General features: G+C 46.0%; 1 protein-coding gene across 1 annotated transcript in view; it reads left to right on the top strand.

Moving 5' to 3' along the window:
- Positions 1 to 16,782: 16,782 nt before the first annotated feature.
- LOC146202850 (uncharacterized) overlaps positions 16,783 to 18,582 on the top strand; it is a 426,668-nt gene continuing 424,868 nt past the window's right edge. The window contains exon 1 of the mRNA XM_084602213.1: positions 16,783 to 17,154. Within this exon, the coding sequence (XP_084458339.1) occupies positions 16,891 to 17,154 (264 nt within the window). The 5' untranslated portion in view covers positions 16,783 to 16,890. The remainder of the gene's footprint in view (positions 17,155 to 18,582) is intronic.

Genomic DNA, 18,582 nt, shown 5'->3' with positions numbered 1-18,582 from the left:
TTGTGTTCTGCACGTTGGTCACTTCCCCACTTTTCTCACTGCCGTCCTTTCTAGGGAATTTGCCTGAAGAAACCTTCATTTCTTCGTTTCCAACTCTAGCAAAGTGCCTTTCCTGACGGTTTTTCACACTGAACTTGGGATTGCGGGGCCTATCCACTGCTGGGTTGCTGAATTGTCGGCGCGAAGCATACTCCTCAATAAGTTCGGCAGCTTCAGTTGCCGACTTAATTTCGCCTCGGTCCTGTAACCAATTTCTTTCTTTTTCTGGGAGGCAGTTATAAAACTGCTCCAAAAGAATTCGCTCGACTACAGCGTCCCTATCACTGTAGGAATCTGTGCTCTTTAGCCACTCGCCCAAATTAACTCTTAAATTGTACAGGAATTCAGGGTAACTCTCGTCCCTGGACTTAGTAGCTTTCCGAAAACGTTGTCTGAACGCCTCGGCGCTAAGCCTATACTTTCTCAGAAGGCAAGCTTTGACCTTCTCGTAGTTGTCCGCGTCCTCCTTGCTTAGCCGCGCGACAACCTCCGCTGCCTCGCAGGGCAGAACCGTCAATAATCTCTGAGACCAAGTGTCTCGCTGGAAGGACAGTTTTTCGCAGGTTCGCTCAAAGTTAGCCAGATACAGACCGATATCCCCTGATATCACATATGGCTGCATGTACTTTGACATCTTGAAATCTGCCTCCTTGTTGAGAAGAGGTACCGCTAGCTGGGGACAATTGCCCGACCTCTTGCTCAACTCTAGTTCTAATTTCCGGAGCTCAATTTCTTGGTCCAGCTTTTTTGCTTCTCTTTCACGCTTCTTTTCCTCTTTTTCCCACTCACGTTCGCGCTCCCTTTCCTCTTTTTCCCTCTCAAGTTCACGCTCACGCCTCTTTTCCTCTTTTTCCCGCTCTTTCTGCTGTCTGAGCTGCTCCTTTTTTTGACCGATGAGGTTCCATGCTTCACTGAGCTCCTCATCATCGGTTCCCAGATCAGTGATTGCCTTTATAATCAAGGGTTTTCGTGCCAAACCACTTGTATCAATTCCCAATTCCTCACACAATTGCAACAGTTCCGGTTTCTGCAGCTTTTGTAGGTCCATGATCGCTCCGAGTGTCGGCTACTTCCAAAACAACAGTGCAAACTACCAAACCTAAAGGCGTTTCAACACTTTTTACCAGTTCTAAAATCTAACCCTGTTCTAGAACCTGGTCCACATCAGAAGAAAAGCCAAGCACTCACCCACACATGCGATCGATGTTCCGAGCTGCTTTCTTGTTGGCCGAAAAGCTTGGGAACGGCGAGGAGAGGAGGTACATTTCTATTCTTCAGCAAAGAAACCACAGGCTGGTTCTGACAAGGGGTTTTACTTCTCAGAAACCCGAGTGCACGTGGCGCCGCATCCGCTCCCAGCATTGTCCGTTTTCGACAATTGCAAATCTTTCCTGCATTCCTGGGAAATCACTTAATGGCTGTATGCGTCATGCTCCTTTCTTGTCCTGCACGTCAGCGGACATGTCACTCTGTGGTCTCCTTTGAAAAGTAGACATTCCTCACTGGACGATAGCCCTTCTCGACTGGAAGGGTGAACAAAAGAAAGCACTTCCTGCTATTTCCCGCAGGGGGACGTTTCTTTGTGTTTTTCCAGACGTTCTCTTGACAGGGTCAATTTGGCATTTGCAGGTTGTCCACAAAGCAAAACAGGCTTACAAAACAGGATTCCTGGAAACAGGCTCACTTAGAGCCATTGGACCATCACCACATATTCACAATACTTTTCCATGCCCACAGGCGAACAATAGAGCGCGCAAATGCGGATGCACGGTCGTAACACTACGCTTTCCTTCCCTTGGGATCCAGTTTGTTACCCTAAGCGACCATCGGTTATCCCTTATTGCACTACATGTCCTGCCCCTGCCCGTTTGTTCTTGATTTCTACTAGCATGTCAGAAACTTGAGTTATTTCTCTGACCCACTCTGCACGACTCCTATCTCTCAATGTTACCCCTACCATTTTTCGTTCCATAGGCCTCTGAGTTGTCCTCAATTTAAGTAGAACCCTCTTTATTAGCCTCCACGTTTCAGCCCCATAGGTGAGTACAAGTAAGATGCAACTGTTATATACTTTCCTCTTGAGCGATACCTGCAAGCTGCTAGTCATAATCATCGAGTGCTTGCCAAATACATCATCATCATCATCATCAGCCTGACTATACCCACTGCAGGGCGAAGGCATCTTCCATCTTTCACCAATTATCCCGGTTCTGTACTAGCTGCATCCACTTGAGCCCTGCGAACTTCTTAGCCTCATCCGCCCACCTAACTTTCTGCCACCCCCTGCTACGCTTTCCTTCCTTCCCGCTCCATCCCAATCTTATTTTCTTCGTTGTTTTCCTTTCATGATCTGAATCTGCGGTTACTACCTGTTCTAAGTAGACATATTCGCCTACTACTTCCAGTGATTCGTTAACTAATGTAAACTGCTGTTACTTCCCGAGGCTGTTGAACATTACCTTAGTCTTCTGCATATTGATTTTCAAGCCTACCTTTCTACTTTTTCTGTCTAGGTCATCAATCATTATTTGCAGTTCATCCCCCGAGTTACTTAGCAAGGCAAGGTCATCAGCAAATCGCAGATTATTGAGGTATTCTGCATCTACCTTTACCCCTAACTGCTCCCCTTCCAAGTCTCTGAATACTTCCTCTAAGCAAGCTGTGAATAGTAATGGAAAGATCGTATCTTCTTGCCTAACGTCTTTCTTTATGGGAATTTCGTTACATCCTTTATGGAGAACTATGGTTGCTGTGCACCCTCTATATATATCTTCCAGCACTTTCACTTAAGGCTCGTCTTCACCCTGATTTCGCCATGCCTGCATGACCACCGAGGTTTCTACTGAGTCAAATTTTTTTTTCGTAATCAATGAGTGCTATGCATAAGGGTTGGTTATATTTCGAGCATTTTTCTATTGCGTGGTAGATGGTATGGATATGATCAATAGTAGAGTACCCTTTCCGAAAACCTGCTTGATATTTTGCTTGGATGCAGTCTAAGGCTGTCCTAATTTTATTAGCGATTACCTTGATAAATACATTATACGTAACAGACAGTAAGCTGATTGGTCTGTAATTTTTCAAGTCCTTAGCGTCCCCATTCTCTAGAAATATCAGGATTTTGTGTTGTTACAACATATGGAGTGCTACAAGACTACAAAAAATCTGAAGTTGCGACTGAACTAACCGCATATTTTGCTTTATTTTTTATACCGTTCGCTAGATTTCTTGACTGAGGTATTTTATAGTTGTGGCTGCTCAGAAAACTGTTTTTTTTTTTAATGGGGAACCGAACATAACAGCTAAAAAGCTAATTCTTCAATAATAGTTAGCAAGCCTGCTCGTTAACACGTCTTGGCTTTATTCCGAAGCGTGTCATTGCCCATTGCAAATATTGTCCAAGTGTGCGGTCCTCACACTCAAATTTTATATTTTAAAAAACCACTGACAGCCCTAGGCAGGTGCCTTCTATGATCTATAAGTGTAACCAAAAGTGAAGAAAAGAAAAGAAAAAGGCTTTTATTGATAGAGCTAAGTATTTTGTTGAAGTGGAACCAAATCAGTGTTGACAAATTCGCGCGGTGAAAGAGTGATGAGCTGTGAATTGCAGTAACGTATAGTTTGTTTAACTGGTGCTTTCTTGCGAGTTTTAAAAGCTCGGAACATGGACAGGTTGTAGAGCGATCGCGCGCCATGCTGGAACTCAACGCCCTGGACGACACACACAGCGGCCTCCTCCCTTTTCGTCGTTTCGTCATCATCATCCTCCTTTCTTTATTTATCACCCCCATGACTACCACCTGCCCAGTTAGGACTACTACAAGTCAAAAGTAGCTCCCATTGTCTGCTCCAGTTGCGGCCAACTAATGCTAGCAAACTTTTTAAGGCTTATCCGCCCTTCTTACTCGACTTTCTTTCGCACCTTGGTAAGTTCGTCTGCTCTTGAAACAGTCCATTTACTTTAAAACTACTAGTTCTCTGTTCTCCACAGTGGATACCCTGTCCCCCGACTTGCTCGTAATTTGAACTAGTTCAAAAGCATTTCATGCCATTTTTTTAATTTTTGCTAGCCCACCTTGCTTTGTTCCTGACTCCTGATAGTTCCCCAGTCACTTCCTTTTTCTCAGCTCCTTGTATTCAACTCGATTTCAAGTATTTCGAAGTTTCTGCTTGATGGGGCAACGCTGGCGAAGTGAAAGTACTGTATTCCGTTCTCTTCACAAACATTGGAATGCGTATAGTATTCACGTCCTGGGGGTGCCCCAGGAATGCAGTTCACTTTGTTCTTATTGTCGTAGCTATTTCACTCTCATGCTCTAGATCTGCGATCGCTATTTGCCCCAAATAGAAGTATTTCCCTTTTATTTTCAACACATCACCGCCCATCGTCAATTGCTGTTGTCAGACTCTTGAAAATCGCCTTACTTTACTTCACATTAATTTTGAGTCCCACATTCTACCTGGAGAGTCTAGATCGTAGCCATTCCCTGCTTAGCATGCATCACCAAAACAGTTGTTACTAAAAAGTTATCTTTAAATTATTTAACAATTTTTTCATACCCAACCGTCCGAATGTGTATTGTAACGCGTGGTGTAGAGCAGTAGTGAAAATGTGTCACCTTGCCAGTCACCTTCCCTGTTTAGTATTTTATCCCTTTTCCCCTGAAAGATACGGCCTCTATATTATACCACAACCACTGGTCGCGGTGGCTCAGAGGCTTTGGTGCCCCTCATCTAAAGGTCGCGGGCTTGGTCTCGAACAAGGTGTCCGCATTTCGACTAACGCGAAATACAAAAAATACCCGTGTTCTATGCGATGTCGGTTCCCGTTAAAATGGCCTAAGTAGTCTACATTCACCAAGATTCCAAAAGTGCTGTGTCCCTCATAGCTCATTTTTGTTCCTTCTTAAAGTTAAACATTGCAGTTACCTATATTTATATGCGCAACATTTACGTTTACCTCTCACACCTCCTTTTTGTGTAATGTATTCATCACTGCTTGAATTGGCGCTGAATTTTTGTAATCTGGGGAAGTTTTCACAAAGAAAAGTTTATATACTGCACATTCTACGCTCACATAATCTATTTTGCGAATATAGGAATACGTTCTGGTGTCAAACTCCGTTTATCGAAACCCGCTTGTTCTCTTGGTTGGTTGAAGTGTAAGGTTGGTCTGATTTATCGTCAATTGCATTTGCAAATAACACCTCGCATGCATTGGCCAGTATAAGCTAAGTGAGTTTTAAATTATTTAGTCGCCCTTTTGTGATGGATTAATACCGCATTAACGTTCTGCCATGTATTCGGCACAGAGCGCAAAAACAGAGTTGATTGATCAGAAAACAGCTCTGCGGGCATGACATTTCAAAGCGAATGGGTTTCTTTGGCTACTACAGCGCACAGACCCATTGACTGAATGACGTCACGCGAGTCAAAAGGGAGAGCCGAGGAGAAAGGGGCTCGATGGAGGGCGGAGATGGAGAATCTAGCGACGTCACTTGGTTACACGGCGAGTGACCTAAGGACGTTACTAAGAGGCAAGAGAGAGCATCGAGTACAAAGGATTGATTGTGTGCCCTCTTGCGACTGGTGTGCGGCACTGGCAGTGTTCGATTCGTACCAGGCAGGACTGTCGCTTTGGCGTCTTTTTCAGTAAACGAAAATTTCTCAAAAATTCTTCCAACGCGTTTCCTCAGCCAAGAAGAGATGACAGAAAGCTGTCGTTCGCAAGCTGAGAAAGCACTCAACGCTAGCCCGGCTTTTACTTTTGTTGGGTTCCAGGGATTCACAGATATTTAAGGATGCTTCAGCGGGATAAGCAAACTATTTGGTTTCACAGATAATCATCAACGATGATTCCCGCGTAAATTTTTTTTTTTTTTTTTTTTTTTTACTTCCGAACCAGTTTGAACTGCTTTGCACCGGTTCGAACCGCAAAGGAATACCACTCCCGAGCCGATCTCTCTCCTGAAACCGAAAGCGTGAACTCGAACCAAACCGAAACATTTTCGGTTCGACATTCTTTTTTTCGGGGACTGCTGAACTTTTCTTTCTGTAAGATAGGCAATAAGTGAGAGATGAAGCCATAAGCCAATAATATGTTATGCGTTTTTTATGACTTTCGTCTTTATTCTTTCTTTATCTCCCGCGAATCAGTAGCAGTTCAGTTGTTTTGGTGATACCTTCCTAATTAAAAATATTTATATTCACAGATGAGTCACTGAGACTGGATGTTTGACTTCCTTGTTCGCCCGCACCAACTACTTTCAATGACAATAACCGCGGTTTACACCTGAAACGTGCTTCCTGCTATTGAACGAGTATTTCACTCACGACGTTTTTCGCTAAATTGTCGCAAATTGTTTTATTTTCATGTTTTCATTAGTTTGTATGGTTCATGGGGTTTAATGTCCCAAGGCGACTCAGGCCATGAGAAACGCCGTACTGGCGGGCTCCGGAAATTTCGACCACCTGGGGTTCTTTAACGCGCACTGACATCACACAGCACACGGGCGCTTAGCTTTGAAAATCGGTCGCACGCTTTCATGTTTTGTGTTTTCACTGCTTTTACAAAATCTGCGTTTGTAATTGTGTCCCGCCAGTCATACGTGTCTGTATTATCCCACTTCTACTCAGGAATTTTTACAGCTTGCGGTATTCTATAAATAAATTAAATAAATTTGAAAGCAATTATCGAAAGATCTTAACAAACAGTGGTGTTTCAGACATAGAGAGCATCGATCTTAATGAGCTAGGGACATCAGAGAACGGAACTGTATTAGCTTCATCAAAACTTAACCCTTCCAGAAACTGTTTTGTTTGTCATGCAACGTACTGGAAGAGCATTATAATTGATTTCATGTTTAATTTTACTATCACAGTCGGAATTATGCTACACCACAGGGTCAGGCCTGACTTAGACTTGTTTAGATTTTGGAGATTTACCAGATTTTTGGAGATTTTGGATATTTTTTTTTTCAATACCGTCAATTAGTGTAGTGCAGATGACTAAATGGAAGAAGTATTATTAATGAATGCTTTCGGTTTGAGACATTCTGACCGAAAGTGACTTGCCAGAATCAGTATTGGCAAGTCATGTATTTAGGTCCGCGAACGTTTCTTTGTTCGACTAGGGTTGATCTGAGAGAACCTATCCACTCAACTATAGTTAACTGCACAAATTCTAAAGCGTGGTAAGTGTTAGGGTTGGTCAAAAGTATTGTCATGTATCGTCTTGTTTACGTCTCTTCTTTGTGTTGTGTCTTGACTTGTTTTAAGATGAACCATCCTACCAACTCGCAGTCGTCAACCTTGTTCATGCCATCTGGTTTCAGTTTGATCAGTATGGTAGGGCATATACGGCACCTATCAGGCTATCAGAGTCCCCAGTAACGGCAGTGATACTCCTGCTCACTCTTTACTGATTTTGAGCTTCGCAAGTGCCGTAAATGGAATACTATACGACCTAAAACAGCCTCGACTGTTTCGAGACTTTTCGGAAACCTGTACATAGATACAGACGTCATCATAAGCAGGTTTCGGGAGACCTAGCTAGGATTGTACCCAAGTCTCCAGCCCTCAATTTTCAACGTTCATGAACAATAATGAAATAATGCTAGTGACAGGCTTGGCGGGTGCCTGACATAGAAACAACACGCCGTGCGCGGAGTCAAACGCATTCTGCTTGGACTGTCGCAAACCGGTTCCACGCCCAATTTCCCTGTGCCAGGTGCAAAGACCAGCCTAGCGTGTAATATGGCGACGCCCAGGGAAATTCCTGCGCCACGAAAGAGCAAACGCATTGAGAACGATCCACTCCTGTCGTGTCGCCGAGCCCTCTGAGCGTTGCGATGCAATGGTGACGCTTCGTAAAACAAATCACAAGTAAGGACAGCAGTTACAGTCGCAGACAACAGTCATGGCAGCCAAGGGGTTCATGGGTAAGTGGCAGGATGATGTAGACCTAGACCTGAGCTCGGCTGTAGATACGTTATCATCCTGCTGCAGCTGGTCCGCCATAGTGATCTCGTGCTGATGTCGACCAAAGCCTATGGTATCTTCCAGAGAAGATGAGCCCAGCTGTGAACCCAGCGCAACACAGAATGTCGTCTTACAAAAGTCTCCTTGCTCCACTGCCTTAAACAACAGACCATGTTCGCCAAGCGATGTACTGAGCGTTATTTCAGTGCTTCTCGAAATAGTGAGGCACACAGGGTTAATTAACCCATGCTATAGAAACCACTGCGCGCTACCCAGCGATGCTGAAATTATTCTTGTGGCTATCTTAAAGAAAGTTGCGGTGACTTGGACAATGAGAGCTTGCTTTAAGAAGGCCACAGAAGTACAACAGTGATCACTTTAACTTTCCTGATCAGAGCTATTTCCTTTTCGTGCGTGATACGCTTTAAAATGATTTCGTCCATCCCATACATCGCACGATGCTCTAAACAACACCCATGTTGGCCAGCCGCTGACACACCAAGCCCTGTGTCGAAAGCTCCGCTTCGTTCGGATATTGATTTCCTAGCGCATACGTTGTATGGCTACCTAAACAAAGCAACGTTAGCTTCTGTTGACGGTTTTCCATAACTGCAGCGCAGTTGACAAGACAAAGGCGGGAGGAGAGAACATGGCGCTGTGTGCTTGTCAATTAATCTTGTTCTGTGGCTAGGACACAAAACTTTCGAGTGAAAACAAGCACAACTGTGACGAGCCTACTGAGCCGAGAAGTGTGGGCACGCATACTAGACTACAAGCATTCAGACTCACCAGACGGGTATCACAAGAATGAAACTTCCTTCACCCGCATGGAAATACAGGGCCCCGCTTGCTGCTCTGTGCACGTCGCACAATGAATTGGTGTCTATAAGTCAACAACTTTCCCCACTATTGCACGTGACTTGGAAGCAAATTGCGACTTCAACCGCTTTGTTAGGAGCAAACCTGATAGCATATTGGTCCCTTTCCAACACGTTAATTTAAAAACAAGCCACAGTAATGCTTAACGTTTGGCGATTTTGGTCGATTACGTTGACCAACGAAAAATGCCTGAAAGACCTCAAAAAGTCTTCCTAACGTTTTTGATCTCTTACTTCTGGTTCATACAGTGAAACGCTACTGGTCCGTGAGCAGAGTAAATGTAAGGACGCGTAGTAGTTTATAACATGCTGCAAGACTCACTCCTTTCTACCTTCTCTTTCTCGGCGTACCTTCACCAAAACCTGACAACGCTCTGTGCCTCAGCTACGAATTGCCGAAATAGGGCTAGCGGCAAACCAGAAGAAGGTCGGTGAGGCCCGGCACGCAACCCCTGGTGGCACAGTAAAGTTGACACCGCGAGGAAAACGGCAGCTGTTCGTCGCTGTGGGAACATGGCGGCAACGGCAAACTGCGCACAGCGCCGCTGGCCGCACGCCTCGTGCCCAGACGGAGTGCAGCCGTTACACGCACCGGCGGCTAATCGTTCTTTACGTGAGGGCTGTGTGTCACGGTGGGGTCGATTTATGCCTCTCCTGGTCGACCTCGGATGTCCACTCATTTGCGCCCACTGCGACCCTACGAGGCTTGGCTCGCCGGGCCGACCTTGCGCCGGAGCTACTGGACAGATTTACGGCCACCAACTGGATTTCATTTCGTTCCGCCGCGGTTGCAGCCTGCCTGTCGCTCGGGCTGCGCTAGCTGCTTTTCAAGTGTCGGGCCGTGGTGGCCGAGCGCGCGAACGCGGCGACAAACGACTTTCACCCGCGCACGTCTTCCAAATGCGAATGCGCGGGAGAATGGCGCACGTAAGGGCTCCGTTTTGAACGCCCTTCCATCCGTCTCTCATTTTGCTGCTTCGCTCGTTTGCCTCAGAAGGAGAGTCGTTTGCTCGAGCTGGCAGTGCGAATTGCCAAAAGTTAATGGTTCCGCATTGTTTAGCATTTTTTGCGGAGACGCCGCCTCACCACCAAATGCACCCGGGAATACGAAGTCTATATTCAATTTTTATTATAATTTTTATTCTTCTCGTCCTTCGTCATTAGGCTCAAGCGATGCCCTGCCATCGCGGAAGTTACTTCAGTGGACGATAAGGCCGAAGTATATTAGGGCGAGAACGATCGTTTTAATATATTGCCCTAGCTGCATGACATCCATCGCCAGCGTTGACGCAGCATGGGGGCTACCGCACTGAAGGAAGGCTCTCTTTCTTGCGAGATTTCTCCCCAGGAGCGGACCATTTGGAGGTGCCTCAGAAAACCACTTATTGTCTGTCACTGGGGCGGGAGGGGAAATTTTAACTTTTCATTATAATGGGCTCCTGTAAGATATGCACAAAGGACAGGAGAATCTGCGATGATTTGACAAGATGCGTACGTAGCACACCTACACATTTTTTTTTTGTCCCCACCTTGCCTCTGTCGTGAAAAGGGAAGTGATACGAGCGGAGCAATTCAAGGTTTATTATTATTATTATTATTATTATTATTATTATTATTATTATTATTATTATTATTATTATTATTATTATTATTATTATTATTATTATTATTATTATTATTATTATTATTATTATTATTATTATTATTATTATTATTATTATTATTGATCCTTCTCGGTATTTTTATTCACTTTTGTCGACAAACTATTTAAGCATTACCGCCGGTTATTGCCATTCGAGAAATTCATGAAAAGACGGAAGTAGAAAATATCCCCTCTATAACTGCCTCGATACAAAAGCCAAAAATCAAGACACTGGGGAACTATCACGATCTGAAGGCCTTGCTGTTACCCTTAAGCGTGCTAAGACGATGCAGTTAAAAAAAGAAAATAATAATTTTCCTCACACTACGTTCAGGCTCGGGCATAAATCCCAGACCATGGTTATTGTAGAGTAGTGGGGGAAAGGCCGCAGAAAGTTAAGCGCTTTCGGCGTCGAGCCCCTACCTGCCAACGTGCGCTTCGCCCTTCCACCCCATCATATGTCCCCTCGTATAATTCATGGCCACAGGGAAGCGCAGCAGCCCACCACAGTCCTCCTTTATCCACGTAAAGCGTAGCGTATACACAGACGCCACCATATCGGACACAGGTTCGGCGGCATATAACCTTCACCCCTGTGCAGGCGGACCCTTCCTTTCATACATGCGGCCCATACAGCTATCCTTCCCCCATCACTACTCTGGAGATTGGGCCCATCATTCATGCCATCATGCCTTTCTGTGAGCTTCCTCGCATTTCGTTCACCATTTACGATTCCATGGCAGCTATTCGCTTGCTGCAGCGCAGGCTAATTCCTTCTGACCTAGAAGCAGAACTACACCATGCCTTACGTTCCTTGGCTCCATCGTCAGTCACTATACGGTGGGTCCCTGTCCACGCAGAGATCACAGGAGATGAGCTGGTTCGTCAGCTATCTCACGATATTCACAAACGGGCGCATGTGTTCTCGTGTTCAAGCCCCCCGACGTGGAACGATGCGTTGGCCTATAAACTCACAATTAAGCAACAATAGCGCAAACTAAAAACGTCTTACAGAGACGTACCCCGTGCCCATCGATATCTGAAAGTTGCATCAAGCATATGTACTTCACAGGTTCAAGTTTTTGATCCAGCAGAATCAAAAAGCATGGGGACGAAGAAAGAAACACACAGAACGAGGACTAAACTGCACTGAGTACTAAAATTCTTTATTGGAAACCCTCGCTTCTTGTCTCCTTGTCAAATCTCGTCATATCTCGTTGTCTCGCAAATCCCGTCTCGTTGTAATCCAACGGAAGGTCAACCTTCTGTTGCGTTACAGAAAATGAGATAGCCTTTCACTGCGCGTTTCACCGTATGTATTTCCTGTGTTTCCTGATAAACTTTCAGCTGTTAGACAGCGTCCGTGTTGTCCTCTCTTTTCTCGGTGCTTGTCTTTTTGCGGTTTTGCATAACAAAAGGCCGTTTCACTTCTGCGGTAATGAAGCTGATGGCTCTGGTAGCCGCCATGGTACACTCACTGCTTTCAAGAAGATTGACAGCAAAACTGCGCTGTCTGCTTGCTGAATGGGGCATTAAAGTGGAACCTTAGAAATCCAGAAGCAAGCCATGCTCTCCGATATTACAACAGGCGTAAAGAGCCCCTAGCGTCACTGACCACGGCGGGACACAGCTTCCTAAAGGAAAGGGCGTTTGCGGTAGAAACGAGCCGCAACTGCAAAACAGCCTCTACCTCACAAGCCGACCTCCCCAAACGACAACCTCGCTTGAAGTCAAACTGACGCTTGAGTTTGAGGTTCCATTTGCTGACTTCACTTAAGATATTTTAAGCTGTAGCCAACCTCACCTCACTGAGGGTGAGGTCATATTAAGATTGAGGACGAGTTCGTGAGGTTTGGCACCTCTGCTATAGGCACCAGATACAGTGCCAAGAAGCATCACGTGAACGTTGCCGCGACCACGGAAGCGCCAGCGCGTCGTCTACATCTGAAGTATTATCGAAGTCTGCTATGGGATCGCACGGTGATAAAACCACCACACATTACACAAACAGCAGCAATATTTTCGGTAAGTCGCTACTGGGCTACACTTACATCTTCCATCCTTCATCGACCTCATGTATACAAGAAGCTGAATCAGTGGTATCGCTTTGCTAACGTAGTTTTTCGCAGTATTTCCTTTCGAACAAATGCCTAGTTGTTAAAAGGAAAACGTTATACAAATATTTGTGTCTTGTTATTCTTCCATAAACATTGCGCAGGGCTTTGTAATGTGAAGGCCCAAGCAGTATGTGCTAAGCGAGTAAAGGAACTGCAGGATCGACCAGCCATCAAGACTTTTTTTAAACTGCATACGAAACATTACAAGTTAACGACTTTGAAAGTGACTTTTTTCTAAAATAGGGACCACGCTTCCCCATCTTCTTGGCCCGCAGAGTGTCCGGGAGGTAGAGCCTTCGCACGCCAGCGCCAATACTTTCTACGACAATGGACGTTCCAAGTCACATTCCATGCCAAAGAACCTCACGATGTCACCGTCTGCCCGTAATGCAATGGCTGGGTACGCCTTCGCCACAGCCCCCACCTGACACGCAAGCAGCTTAAATGCACATAGACGAAGGCTGAAGAGCCACTCCGGTAGCAATAAGCCCGTTATACTTAGAGGCATATCATATTTTATCATTTTTGGGCAGCCTCCCCATAGTATATGTCGGTAGCAATTCTATTCTAGGGTGGAAGCTGAATTTCTTTCTGGGTAATGATTAGGCTTGCGTGCATGGTCAACTATTATACCTGCGGCTGTTCGACTGCGTTTACTTGGGCCCACCTAATGCTGAGTTCACCAGTAATCTCGCAAATATGCAGCTTCATCGTCTTAAGCCTATCAGAAATACCCCTCTCCACTCCAGAGTATTACAAACCCCAAAACGAATGCACTGATCCCGACACGTACGTTTTTAAATCTGTCATGCTCTGCACTCCTCGCCAGCAAGGTTCACGTTCGATCAGAGATGTATCATATGGGTAAGGAGTGGCTTTTAGAGCTCCACTTTTTTCGGTCACCTCTGCTCGGCTTAGAGAAACCTGGATAATCATCTGCTTCCTCATTGAACCGTAAAAAGGTTATTTCATGCCTGGAGTGTCATACGAAAGTTTGTTCAGTACCTCTTTACGAGACTATAGACAGGTGCGCAGACGCCAAGTTAGGCATAATGCTGAGCCATACTAGAAGGCTGTGTGTGACGCCGCTAACTGTCACTAGGAAGCACTGGGCAGAAAGTTACCCAAATTGCCTCAAACAAATGATTCACAGCCCCTCAATGCGGGCAATACGATACCTATTCCATACGGCCAATTTAAAAATGGGCCTTATAAAGGGGACGTGCGAGTTGCCACAAGTCAGCAAAGAAAAAGGTTTCAAAGCGAAGGAAAACTTTTCGTCTTTTTTGAAGGTTGAAGAAATCGCCCTTATTAATTTCAGGCAAAAAACATTTTTGGGAATTGTTGATCTTTCATCATCAGCCCGACTATGCCCACTGCAGGGCGAAGGCCTCTCCCATATTTCTCCAATTAACCCGGTTCTGTGCTAGCTGCATCCACTTGACCCTTGCGAACTTCTTAACCTCATCCGCCCACCTAACTTTCAGCCACCCTCTGCTACGCTTTGATCTTTACCATAATATTAACCTTTATTATTAAATATTAACATTTACCATCAATAAAATCAGTTTGTTTGCACTAAATGGCATATGTATCAAGCTATTACAGAAAATGACTAGCAAAAGCTATGTCAACCAAAAGCTACCAAAAGTGTCATAGAAAACGCTCCAAACCTTGACTGCTCAATACTCTGCAGTCAAAAGAAAGCTACGTCGATCTGTGACTCCTGTCTTATTTATTGTTATTGTGTACTCCCAACGTTGTTTAGGTCCCCGATGTTTTTTTACATATCTATAAAAGTGACAGCGTGACTCCGTGAACCCAGCCTTATTGTTTGATCTTCCATGAACGCAGTTCATCAAGCTGCATAATTTCGTCAGGATAACAATGCATTGCCTAGCTTTTACGGTAGTTGCGTAATGCAGCAACGACTATTCTGTTATTCTAATTTAATTATTTAGTGCACGAAACAGGCTTTCCCCGCGTGAAATGTATTCCGAATTTTGGAGAGCGGTGTAAGGAACAGCAGTTACTACTGTCGAAATCTTCATATATCTAACTCGAATATTTCGAGCTATTTGCTACATTCAACGAATAGATTACGGCATAGGAACTCCTGTCTAAAGGCATAAAAAAGTCGCGGAGCATAGCGAGCTCTATTTTGCCAGCAATTCGATATATCGAACGGCCTACTGCGCCCCTGCAACAGGCGCTTCTCCAAACGGGGATCTTCGATCACTTTTTTTTGCGCCCAGAGGCAAATCGGCGGAGTGTGCTGGGACACCTGCTAACAGCGCTAGCAGTAGGAAACCGCGTGCAAACTTACACACTGTGTACGGTCGAGGGGGCCCTTCGGTCTCTCCAGTTCCTTTTCCACGGTACACGTCTTTTATGCGGTGAAGCTAACCATAGAGGAGCCCTCTCCGGGTGTGCTGCTTGCTTCACTGCCGAAGATGTATCGGAAACCTCAATTTTAAAAAGAAATGCGTATGTCAATTGCTTATTGGTTTCAGGGTTAGGCATCTTATGATAGCAAGTGACTAGCTTTCAAGCCCTAGTACGCTCTGGCTTAGATGCGCTGCAAGGAGGAGAAGGAGGAGAAAGATGAGGAGGAAAGGCAGGAAGGTTAACGTAAAAGCAACCGGTTTGCTACCCTGCACTGGGGGAAGGGGATGAGTGGATATAAAAGTTGTGAGAGAGGGATAGTTGAAGTTAGTACAGTCACATAATAGACACGCCACATCACATCGCGTCACAGTCATATCATAGCAAACTCAGTCTTTCGATTAGGCCTGTGCTTTTCATAAAGCGGAGCAGTGCCTGGGAGGCCTTCACCGCAGACGATCGGCGTGGCCGGGGACCTAAAATCTTAATTTCAGTCAATGGGCGTCCATCTAGATTCTCCAGCGTACGGCACAGACACTGTCTTTCCTCACTGTATATGGGGCACTCACAAAGAATGTGGCCTATAGACTCGTCGCACCCACAGTTTGTACATGCAGGGTTATTTGCCATGCCTATCATAAAAGAATACGAGTTTGTGAATGCTACACCAACCCACAGGCGGCACAGCAAAGTTTCTTCACGTCGGGGTAGGCCAGGTGGAAGGCGGAGCTTCAGGCCAGGGTCCAGGGATTTTAAGCGGCAGTTCGCAAACTGACCAGAATTGCACAAGGAGAGTGTGTGTTCCCGAGCAAGTGCGCGAAGCCTGCCCGCTGCGTCTGCCCTGGAAAAGGGAATCAGCACACAATCGCCGTCTTGGTGGGCTGATGCGCTGCAAGATAAACTAGCAAACGAGGCGGCCAGAACGCAGGCCTGGCGACACGTCGCACCCATGAACGGGACACTAGCGTGGGTGCAATGTATTCGTTATTCTATATGCTTTAAATAAACTTACATATTGCCTTTGTTTTATGTATGAATTATTGATATATTCTTTTCTACTTCGTGATCGCCTTGCACATGTGTTTCTGGGTTCGACTCTGCAAGTTTTGAAAACATAGGTCAATCCAGAAATATTTCCTGCAACACTAAACCAAGCGCGTGACACTTTTTGAGGACACGGTACGCAACTACTCCCGAGAGGCGGCCAGAGGATCTCAGCGGATACGGCGGAAAAATGAGCACAGCCGGGTGCGGGATGTTCAATAAAAGCGGACGCCGCACACATTGCAACTATCTACGTACGTTGTATCTTTTAACGGCCAGAATAAAGATGCATTTAGGGGAACAAAACCTATGTGAAACTTTTTTTTTTTTACTTCTATGAGTGAAGCTCTGCCTGTATCCGCAGCGTCTAAAAGTTTATTTAACGAATATTAACTCGTGTCACCTAATCAAGCAAGGAATGAAAATGTCTAAAGCAGCGCCAAGCAGCCACCATCATTTGTTTTCAGGGAATCGGCTCAGGTGAGGCACCCCGTGCACGTTGCAAAGCGCTTCCTCCGACGCGCGCCGGCGCAGCTGCACATGTCCCGCAGAAGCCGGCGACGCGCGCGTCGCTCCCGCGGAACGCGGGGGGTGCCGTCCTGTGCCGCCACCTGGCGCTTGCCGGTTCCCGTGGAGGAGGAGGAACAGCGGCCCAAGGCGGGCGTTCCGAACGCGGCCAGTCAGTCGGTCCGCGAGCCGGCGCGAGCGAAGCAGCAGTTCATGCCGATGGCCGGTCTCCGCGAACCGTGCTCCCGCCGACTGACCACGCGCTCGTGCTGAGCGGCCGGCGGCGACACGCAGCGCAATGGGCAGTTCCGACCAACCGGCGCGGACCACGTCTTGGGCGCCACTCTCGTGGCGGGCCGTCCCGCTGGAGCAGCGGGCGTCCAGCGGCGTGCTGGCCTGGCGCCTAGCCGCAGTCGCGGTGCAGTGGTTCCTCTTGACCGGCTTGGTGACAGTGACCGTGCTGTGCGTGGTCAGGTTACAGCGGCTCGAGGACAGAGTGAGCCTGCTCGAGCAGAAGCTGATGGCCCTGGACCACGCGGACGCCGTCCCTGTGGCACAACAGGTGGGCCGGCCGCTTCTTCCACGCGCGAGCATACAGTTAGTTTACTGAGTGCCACTCGGGTGCTTCCACTGTTAGCACACTGCTCGAAGCCGCGACTGCACCTGTTTGTGCGCCATATTAATTATCGTTGCCAATAATGGAAGAATCGAAAACCTATCTTGAAGACTCCGCATATTAGAGCGCTCTAGTGTAAATGAGTGGCTCATAACGCAGTCACCTAAGGTACACTGTGCTCAACTTACAGTTTTCTCTGTAACTAATAATACTTCGGCTTTGTGTGAGTGGAGATATCGCGGGACGCTAAGTCGGTACTAAGTCGTCTCTGTGAGCTTGTTTACTGCACCTTGTCGCAGCATTAGCAAACCTGTTCTCCGACCCTATCAATGGCGCAACAACAAAGAACTCGTGTTCATTATTGTTGCGCTGCTAAGCCTTCAATAATGCTCCATAAAGAGATGCACATCCGTGCGGCGTGCCCATAGCGAGCAGCACTAAAATAGAAATATGTTGTTGTTCAGTGTCTGCGAATAATAGCTAAAATAATGCTCATGCGAAAACATGCTCTTTAATTTTACCGTTTTGTGCTAAGAAATGTGCTGCGAGAAGCGAACATAAAACTTTTTAGCGAATGACATGCTGAGAAGTGTCCATTTTTATCATCTGCATGATCACATGGCAGAGTCACCAAGGTCATCATGCCGGATAGCAAAAAGGACTCTAGTTGACGTGAAGCCACTGAAGTGCTTTATTGCTTATGTGGATGAAATGATGCGAAGGGTCATGACCTAAGCTTAAAAAGTATTACATTCCCTGGACTCGCGCAGCCAGGACAATAAATATCACGTGCGTGCTAGCTCATTTCCGTCTCATCGCGTTCACTGGTTCAAGAAGTTATACTTTTGAACTAGATGACAAGAAGAATCCAAACCCAAAGGCAATAAGAACTTGGTGGGTCGCCTCTTTCAGCGTGCACTAGATTCGTACCGAACCACGAAATACTTTAGGTCCGAGAGTGGATGAAGGTTTTCCTTTCGATTGCATTATTTATCCTTTTTTTTTAGCCCAAGTACTTACTATAACCTTCTAAAAGGCCCAAAAAAGAGGGGGGGGGGGGGGGGGGTCGTACGGCTTTATGAAGTTGTGTAGTAAGCCATTTAGCCCGCTAATATTTGCGTAAAATTGTCTTATATCTTTGGCACTGATATTAGCCTACAACACAGCTGAACCGCATCCTTTCTGCCTATCGTTGATTCAGACCTTGTTTGACAAGCGGGTATAAGAAACAGAGTAGGCGCTACACATGTTGCCAGAAGTACGTTAAATGAAAATGCTAGCAAAAGGGTAAATGTTTTTCTCTCTTTCAAAGCAAATCTATCCCGTATCCACTCAAGACCTTCTCAATTTTCGTGGTAAGGTTAGCTGATCAAG

The sequence above is a fragment of the Amblyomma maculatum genome, chromosome 1 (genome assembly GCF_055883805.1).
Source record: "Amblyomma maculatum isolate TAMU_Amacu chromosome 1, ASM5588380v1, whole genome shotgun sequence".
In the NCBI taxonomy this organism is placed as follows: domain Eukaryota; kingdom Metazoa; phylum Arthropoda; class Arachnida; order Ixodida; family Ixodidae; genus Amblyomma; species Amblyomma maculatum.
The sequence above is the reverse complement of the archived record's forward strand: the minus strand, read 5'-3'. Positions and strand labels throughout refer to the sequence as shown.